This window comes from Helianthus annuus, chromosome 16 (genome assembly GCF_002127325.2).
Source record: "Helianthus annuus cultivar XRQ/B chromosome 16, HanXRQr2.0-SUNRISE, whole genome shotgun sequence".
Lineage (NCBI taxonomy): Eukaryota > Viridiplantae > Streptophyta > Magnoliopsida > Asterales > Asteraceae > Helianthus > Helianthus annuus.
This window is the reverse complement of record NC_035448.2, coordinates 186330957-186340691: the sequence shown is the minus strand read 5'-3', so window position 1 is coordinate 186340691 and position 9735 is coordinate 186330957. Positions and strand designations below refer to the sequence as shown.

The 9735-nt window shown below is 31.9% G+C and overlaps 1 protein-coding gene across 3 annotated transcripts; it reads right to left on the bottom strand.

The window, feature by feature from the left end:
* Positions 1-5528: 5528 nt before the first annotated feature.
* On the bottom strand, positions 5529-9472 carry LOC110882593. Of its 3 annotated transcripts, none has more exons than XM_022130583.2 (4): positions 9250-9468; positions 8419-8618; positions 7886-8328; positions 5529-5939 (listed from the first exon to the last, which is right to left on the bottom strand). In XM_022130583.2, exons 1-4 carry the CDS (start codon positions 9404-9406, stop codon positions 5900-5902), a joined length of 840 nt encoding a protein of 279 aa, XP_021986275.1. In that variant the 5' UTR covers positions 9407-9468; the 3' UTR covers positions 5529-5899. The 3 variants fall into 3 exon arrangements, with proteins under 3 accessions (XP_021986275.1, XP_021986272.1, XP_035840864.1); XM_022130580.2 differs by having other exon boundaries at positions 5658-6069; positions 9250-9472; XM_035984971.1 differs by having other exon boundaries at positions 5658-6069; positions 8419-8738; positions 9250-9384.
* Between the last annotated feature and the right edge of the window lie 263 nt (positions 9473-9735).

Below are 9735 nucleotides of genomic sequence, written 5' to 3'. Positions count from 1 at the left end.
TATTTAATTTAATTAGATTCAAAATAAAAGTTCAAGTGGAAGACAACAGTGATGATGTTCCACTAATATTATTTCATCCTGGTTGATGAAATCATTGAAAAAGTTGTTCTCAAGTCGGCTGAACAATTGTTTCAAGAAAATATAACACCTGTATGTACAAATCATTTTTTACCTTTGTGTATTTTTTTTCATTCTATTTTCTAAAAATTTCTTATTAACTTTTGCATACAATATTTTGATTCATAGGTTGTTGAAAAAGTAATCTTTCCCGTGGATTTAAACAACTTGATTGGAAAGAAGTTTGCCTTTAAAATTGAGATAACAACTTATAATCTTACTAACTTTGATGAAATGTATTTTGTCACGAACTTGACTGATGATGAGTCAATTATTAATAAGCTCAAAGAAAAGATGAAGATTACGGAGGTATTTTTTTTTTCCAATACACGTTTCATACTAATAAATTAGTATTTATATAATTTTTAATTATATTATATTTTAATTTATTTTCACATTTGTTTTAGGTAAATGATAAAGAATTTATAAAGAAGAATAGTCACATCCCAATTGTGAAGGACGATGATGTTAACACCAGTTGTGATACCAATAAAAATAAAAAACGTACATTGGATGGCGTCTACATGTCTTCAACTTCAAGTACTTTCAAGACTTTGGAGAAAGTTAGCAAGAAATTAAGTTAGTTCATATTTCTATTATTTAAAATCAGTTTTGTTGATTTTTAAATTTTATAACAATGGTATTTTGGATTTTTAGTATGTTTGATGTGGGTATTTGATCGTTATATGTTTTTTTTAATATTTTATGAATAATATAAAAAGTTCTCTTAATTCAAATTTTATATCGGTTTTTTTAAACGATTTCATTGGTATTTCAATATCAATGTTTGGACATGCTAAATAAGGTATGGTGTGTCATGCTAAATAAGGTATGGTGTGTCATGTTAATCTGTGGCCTTGGATAATGAGATGGCATCACCATAAGGGTCTTGATATTGGTTATCCCTACAAAAAGGATGGCACTACAACCAAACGAATGAACCTAACTCTTAAAGATCTCCCGTAGTCACTTTAAATACGTTATATATATATTTAGATATATAAATTTCATATTGTATAAGTTTGTATTTTCAAATTTAAAATATTTATTATACAGTCATACCAATATTAGTCACTTTCAATACATTATATAGTTTTAAAATTAATCCTACAAACTTATAACATAACTCCACGAGATATGCAAGAAATCCGAACCGCCCATCCATGGGTATCCGGACTATATATAGGAGATATTTTAGTAATATCTCTCACACAATATTTCACTTATTTATATTGCTTCATCTCGAGAACCAAGGAATCCTTTGATCTTCAACAAGTTCATCAAAAAACCTCAAAATCTACATCGGTAATATCCTGCATATTTCATACCTAAAATGTTTTTGGTGTATTGTTTTCATCTTATTTACTTTAAATGTAAAGCTTTCCATCTCCGATTATGTATCTATACATGCAATCGCATACCTGGATCTTTTGTTTGTCTTCATCTAATATTTCTGGTTAAATGTTTGATTCCATCTCCGATTGGTGTATTTTTTTCATCTTTTTTACTCGAAATTATTTGTTCTTTATGGTAATAATCTATGTCTTCAATCTTATACAAGTATTTTGTATAAGATTATCTTCAATCATATACTTGGATAGTATGTGTTTCTTGATGTTTTATCTATAGATTAAACCGGAAACCAAAACAATACTCGAGATTGTTTGGTCTGGAGTGTAATAATCTATGTCTTCAATCTTGTACAATGGAATTTTGTTTATATTGTTATGGTACAGTGATCGAAAGTATTGGGTTTGACATAAACTTATTTGAAGATTTCGTGTTTTTATTAATGGATTTTGTTTTGATTAGGTTTACTGTTAATGGTTAGATTTGGTGATTTTATATAAATATTTTCTATTTTTTTAATGTCTTTTTTTTTATATTTTTTGAACATCCTGTTTGAAGTATTAAAATTATTCTATTATGGTTATTGTATAAAATTTTACTATTATAAAATTTTTGATATTCAATTGATAGTTCTCAAGTGTTTATACAATAAGTTTTTATACAATCGTTTTTTGTTTATTTTTTTTTTGTTATCAGAGTATTAAGGATCATGGAACGTATTGGTGATGACATGATGTTTGAAGAGATCTTATCGAGACTACCTGCAAAGGTAGTTTGTCAATTCAAGTGTGTTTGCAAACAATGGTGTTATGAGTTATCTACACCAAAGTTTGTTTTAATACATACTCGACGACTTTCAAACTTACTACAAAAGAAGCTGCTCTCTTTGAATGAACATACCATTGTCGTTGACGACATAGTATCTGGCAACTTGGAAGTCGATACCAGAAAAATCGTCACTTTTCCATACGATGTCCAGCCATCAAGATTAATCATTATAGGTTCGTTTAATGGACTGATTTTACTTTGCATTAGGAGGACTGATGCGAATGAGCTCGTCCTTTGGAATCCAACGATTAGGCGTTTTAAGTTGATATCGGACGACTATTTTAGTCGTTATTTTGGTCGACATGACGATACGGGTGGGATGTACGTTGACGAGCACAACGATCTGAAAGTGCTTCATATTAACTGTTTCGCTGGCGCAGTTACTGCTCGTGTATATTCACGACATAATGACTCATGGAGAAAGTTGAGTTTCTTGAAAGGATGTTTGTTTGGTTCAAGCTTTTATTCATGGTCTCACGGAATTTATTCGGGCAAAACAATTTATTTCACTGTTTCCAATTACTGGATTCCACCTGGTGAATGTAACATTGTTGCTTTTGATGTTATATGTGAATCGTTCAGTATTCTTCGTTTTCCCGAGCGTATTCAAGTCAATCCTTGCCAAGTGCATTTTCTAACAATTTCGGACAGGCTCCATGGCATTGTTGTTCGATATTCTGATGAACTAACTGCAGAATTGGTCAAATATGAACATGATGATTGGATAACGGTATTTTCTTTCACCAATGCTCGCATAGTTCAACAATTGGATCCGCAGCAAAGGACGAATATAATTCAAGACAATAAGTGGTTGGTAACAAGTATTTGGGGAGATACTGTAGAAGTTCTACTGTGCAACGATTCTTTTAACTACATTCAACATGTTGACAGCTTTAACGGACCTAAAGGCGCATTATTTTTGGAGACAATCGTTTCGCCTTTCTGATAGAAAAATTTAATTAAATTGATACTATTTCATCTTTTGTTTATCGAACTATTTAATTTGTTTCAAGTGTCTTGTGTTTTATCTTTTCCTTAGTTTAATAATAAAAGAATTAAGTGTATTATGTTTCATGTTTAATTATGTCAAAAAATTTGCTGTATTAAATTACATATTTGGACGGCCCAATGATAGTTTGGACGGCCCAATGATAGTTTACAAATTAAATTTGTAGGCCAGTATTTGTTGGTATATGTGATTGTGGATTATTTTTTATAAAGCGGCCCAATCAATTTTTATAAAGCGGCCCATTAACCTGGTATAATTACATTTTCTATTACTATAATACCATATGTCAATAAAAAATATATTACTCAAATTTACTTATATACGTTTACACAACTTTCCTATTTAACTTAATATTTGTATTAGTAATTTAAAAGATTTTATACACTATTTATAACTGTGTATCCAAAAATACCCAAATCTTTTCAAAATGACAGTCAAAGCTGTAAACATATTTCAATTTAATAATTATATTTTTTTTCTGTTTTCATTTAATTAATAAGGTTTAAAAAAATACTATCATACTAAATGAGTTTGACTATATCTATATACATTTTACAAAAGTTAACGGGGTTTATGTAAATATGTTTTTAATCCTTTGCTATCTGGACCGAATATCACCGCTATTACAGAGCATTATTAAACATCAACAAATATCACTTTTGAAAACTTCATACAATCATCACATAGAAATATCTTCACCATCTCCAAACATTATTATAATTATATTTCACTCTTAACCTAAAAGTTAATAATTCCACATGAAACCTTTAAACACTCATGGAGGCCAAATTGGAATATTACTAAAACCGAATAAAAGATTTTGTTAGGACGGGAAAGAACACACTAATTAGTTTACTAATTTTATCTATGTATTTGATTTTTCAAATATAATTTTCCCTATCCCGGGATGTTCCCGGGTGATAGCCTAGTAATTTTATATAGTTATTGCTAAAGAGACAGATAAAAAGGATTTAAAAGATGACAAAGTTGCATAATTGTAACTTGCGTTAAACAGAAATACATACCTAAATCGTAATTCCAATGAAAATTTATAAACGTTTCTGTCTAAACACATAACTTAAATTTTAAACTAAAATAAATTCACCTCAATAAAGAAAGGATGCAATAATTTAAAACATAGCATCTAAGACACAAAAATCATTAAACAACAGGTTAAATAGCCTAAACCAAATCTTTGGAAAGTATATTTGTTTAAATTTAAATCATAATGATATTTAGAGCTACAAACATAAAAAAAATTATATAAAATAGTTAAAAATGTGTTTTTAATACTAAATAAAGCAAGAAGTAGTTTTGGAAGCGGATTCACCATATCGCCGCTGTCATCATGGGTCATGGCGGAACCCTAGACTCGTCGGAACCCGCCACTACCACCTTTGATTCCTCGAATCTTCACCGGAAAGCCCTAGACTCGATGACTTCGGTTCTGTTTGTGGGAGGCAAGCACGCGTCGAAGGCCGGTTGCCGGGGACTCGCCGGCTCCCGGATCTCTGTTTCTCTCTCTTACTGCTCTGCTCGCTGTGTCGTTCTCTTTCTCTTTCTTTGTCTCGGCATTTCGCTTTTGAGAAGGGCAAAATAAAGTGGGAAAAAAGACAAAAAAAAAAAAGCCTCGAACCGGCGCCTTTTATCAAGAAAGACTACATACCAACCACTTTACCAAATGACAATACAGATCTAATTGAGAAAAAGCATGTATATATACAATAACATCGTCTAGTGAATAAGATAAGCATAAAATCATGAGTTACCACAATGTTTGTTTTTTAATATATAGATAAACCCATGGCTTTATAGCCTAGTGGTATCTTGGGGGTGGGATAAGGCTTTGGGACTAATAGGTCCTGGGTTCGATTCCCACAAGGGGGTTTTCCCATATTTATTGGGTTTCCTCCTGAATTGGTGTATAGGCATTAAGCCTAGTGGAGATGGATATGATCGGGTGGTTCCGCTGGTGGCACGATGATACTCCAGTGGTCGGTCAGTGATCCAAATTTGCCGTTCAAAATATATATATATATATATATATATATATATATATATAACAATTTAATGATTGGGCCCACCCATACTTCCCATGCAGCGGCCCAATGCCAGTGTGGGGCATCAATTAAACGCCAACTCACTTCATTTATCTACTGAAACCAAACTAACCCAGTAACCCACCTCATACACATTTAAAGTTTAAACTCAAAACTCATGGATCATTTTCAAACTCGAAAAATCACGAATTCAAATTCGGTTTTCGGCTTTTCAAGTGCCTAATTCGAATTTGGAGTACGGTTTTCGAATAAAGTTTCGAATTTATGAGTTTCAAACTGACCCAAACCGAATATTCGAATCCAAAGTATACACTTTTAAAAGATCTCCATAAAAAAACTGATTCGACGGGCACCCATACTATAAACAACTCAAAGTCGAGACACATGATACAATGAGACAAAGCCAACTAATACATACAGTTAAGGCTTGTTCAAGTAGAAGCATTCGAATCGTATAGAATTCTTCGAGCCTACACCCGGTCACCAGTTTGAACAAATATGGCTTTATAACTAATACACCAAAACAGTCACAACCTTATCTCATCTCTGCTTCTGTATGCACCATGACAGCAATTCTGAAAGCATACATAAGTCAAATGTTCAGCAGAATTCACCATCATGAAAAGGTCTAGCGAAACTGGTGGGTCGGAAGGGTTGGTCAAGTTGACCGTCTTTAACGCTTTTATTTGTTTGATCTCCTTAATTCTATAAAAAAAAAACAATGTACTCTTATATTCTTACGATTACAAATATAGGTCTTTTTTACAAAAACGAAAATATCAGCTTGCTTTTTCCTTTGTCGCGTTTTAGTCATCGTATATTTTCTTTTACATTTGAGTCATTAAAGATTTTTGTGTACGAATTGGGTCATTTTGTAATCGGTAAATTTAACATTTTATACAATAACATTGTATAAAAATTTGACAGTTCTAACATAAAGTTAACATTTTTATGCATAAACCTAACATTTTTATTAAAACACATATTTTTTACAACCGGATTTTTGCATGCAAAAATGACCGAAATGGGATGTAAACATCTAAGAAAGACTTCTAAACTTTGAATTATACTTTTTATTTTTGAATCTTACGTAATTTGTTTCAAAAACCAAAAAACCGAACCGTTGCTAAAACTGAAACCAAACTTTCGGTTACGGGTTCGGTTTTCGGTTACGGGTTCGGTTAGGTTTATATGTGATGCAAAAATCTCAAAAGTTGATATTATAAAGTTGAATACCTAAATACAGTTTAAGCGTCATTCCACTCATTCCCTTTATGTGCACGGTTCGGTTCGGTTTTTGGGTAAAACCGAACCCGTAACCGAAAGTTCGATTTTTGAAAACCGTTCGGTTTCGGTTTTAGCAACGGTTCGGTTCGGTTTTTCGGTTTTTGAAACAAATTACGTAAGATTCAAAAATAAAAAGTATAATTCAAAGTTTAGTAGTCTTTCTTAGATGTTTACATTTAAGTTAATATAATTAGGGGCTGTTTGGTAGCCTCTTAGGGGGTGTTTGGGATTGCGTTTTCAACCTGATTATTTGATTATTGTGTTTTGAAATCGCAAAAAATCTATTTTGAGTGTTTGGTAAAAAATTAATAAAAAGTGATTTTTTACGTTTTGTAGAGTTCAAAACGTGATAATCCATAAGTAGGTCACCCCTTGCTGCAGGAAAACGTGATAATCCAAAAACTGATTTTTTACGTTTTCACTTATTTATTTTTTTGAAATATATATACTTGCCAAACACTTAAATAGTTGATTATCTGATTATTGTGATATCAAACAACATAATCAAATCCAAACAATATTGATTATCTGATTATTGTGATATCAAACAACATAATCAAATCCAAACACTATCTTTCTGCAGCACGTTTTGTTACAGCTAATTATCTGATTATGATTATTCAAAACGCATAATCTATTTTCAAAACTCAACCCCAAACACCCCCTTAATGACCATTCAGATGCTACCTCTTAATGGTTTAAAAACTCTGAATGAATATTGTTCACATAAACCTAACATTTCTAATCTATTTTAATACTTCTCCAAAGTTTTTATTATAACGTTTTCTTTTATAATACTTTGAAAATCATTTAACTTTTATGTTAAATTTTGTTATTTCTTGTAGACAATGGACAAAACAATTCAACGACAAATTAACATGTAGTGTTCTTATGTTAAATACTTAAACAACTTAAGCTTAAACATAACAATATATGGATTGGGCCTAATATTGTTACTTATCAGTTCGGTTTGGTTATTTTCGGTTATTGAAAATGATTATCCGAAAACCGAACCGAAATTTTCGGTTATTAAAAATCCAAAACCGATCGGTCAGTTTTTGTTTCAGCTCTGTTAGTTCGATTCGGATTTTTCGATTGTTTCGGTTACGGTTCGGTTATTTCGGTTTTATGCTCACCCCTCCTTTATAACTATTTTTCATATATTACCCATTCGACCCATCAGCAACGAAATAAAACCTAAATTACGATTACAAAAACAATATTATTACGATACCTTTTTCTAATGCGCTGAACAGCATCAAGAATTTCCATCAATTGTTGCACCTTCGGATTTGTCGGTCTTTCTTCACTCTCCAATATCAAGTTCGAAAATTTCATAACCGTGAAGACTTCAGCTTCAACTTTGTTTAACTGTTCATCAACACGGTCTAAAAAGTCAACAAAAGACGTCAAGCCGGTCAAACTACTTATTAGATCATCGTTTTTGTCAATGCCATGGTCTTCCAAAAATCCTTCAAGATCGTCTGTTTCGTGTTCTGTGGACAACTCATTGGTTCTTTCTTGCGGTTCCTGATTATCATTCATATTCAGAGAATCTTTTTCTGAATTTTCGGAAGACGGAGACATAACCCTAACCGGAGATTCATCATCTTCTTTTTCGATTTCAAGATCTGAAGAAACTGTCGTAACAAGCTGTCTTTCTTTAAGAGATATTGCCTACCACCAAATGTAACATCAAGTGAATAGCATTTATAATAACTACATAGTATTGGTGACATTATAAGCTTAATAGATGAACAAACAAACCTCAATAAGCTTTGCTGCTAGCTCATCAAGCAACTCGATTCGACTCTTCGTATTATCTAAAGCTTGCATAACCTTCTTCTTTTGAAATAACATATCTCGAGCCTCGTTTTCTTTCCCGGCTTGAACACTAACGGCTGCTCGCCTTTTAAGCTTCTCTGCTGTTTCGGATAACCTCAATAACCTCTGTCTTGCTTTATTAGCTGAGATAAACAGATTCATCGGTAATGGCATTCAACACGCGTCATCATGATCAGTGTTGTAAAAATCGTGATTAATCGGTAATCCGTAGTTTACCAATAAAAAATTTCACCCAGTCATACCTAAAATCAGTAATCGGTTGACAGTCAAAATCCGGAAAATATCAGTCAAAATCGGTCAAAATCTTTGAAGTATTTGAAAAATTATACTTATTAATCCAATCCGATTAATAAGTTTAAAATATTAAATATAAAATTTTGAAAAAAAATGTATATATATAAGTTGGAAAAATTACATATAAAATTTCAATCCTATTATTTCCGATTAACCAGTATTATTAATAATAATCCCTATTATTCCACGTATTTTTACAACCATAATCATGATTCATAGTTTTTTTTTAATCAAAAATAACCTACACTTAACAACTCTAATCAAAGTGTTAATAAATTAAATTAGGGTTTCTGTTGCGTTTATCGTATTCGAATTCAATAGCTGGATTCATTCATTCACATATGTAAATGTGTATCGTAGTGATATATGTCTATTGGAAATAGATAGTTGCATTACGAAACCCTAGAGTGAAAGAAGTTGCATAAAATCAATGAAACCGAATCGAAATAGCGATTATACCTTTAGCTCGAGTGTTTAATGCCTCAGACTGAATCTGTTCGAGTTGATCGCGCAACTGATTGGCGTCGACTCGTGAAGCGAAGCACAGTGTCGCCGGTAGGGAACTCCGGTGAACCACCGTTGCTCCGGTGGGTAGCATCATCGCAATCGGAAACATTATCGGTTATTTACAACTCGGTAAACATGGTGTTTAAATTTGATATAACTTTTTTATACAAACTAAAACCATATATAAAGAAACCCCACATTTTGAGTTGCAATTTCAGTAAAGTTCGTAAGGGGCACTAAGGTCTTTTAACATAAATCCTAATATTCAATTAACGGACGTTTGATGGAGGGTCCTGATGATTGTGAGCAATTGACAACACAGAGACTTGGACTATTGCTGAACATGTAATTGGGTGTAAACCATATGAACTGAAATTGTACATTACTCTTATTTTTATTAAAAGATTATAAATAATCCACACCCAAGAGGGTAAAAGT

Bases quoted from the DNA above. Each gene is read 5' to 3' on its own strand.
- LOC110882593 (XM_022130580.2), bottom strand. From the start codon at position 9,406: ATGTTTCCGATTGCGATGATGCTACCCACCGGAGCAACGGTGGTTCAC. The intron at 8,619-9,249 runs GTATAATCGCTA...TGTTTATCTCAG, and splicing joins ATTAAACACTCGAGCTAAAG to CTAATAAAGCAAGACAGAGG. The intron at 8,329-8,418 runs GTTTGTTTGTTC...ATTTGGTGGTAG, and splicing joins TAGCAGCAAAGCTTATTGAG to GCAATATCTCTTAAAGAAAG.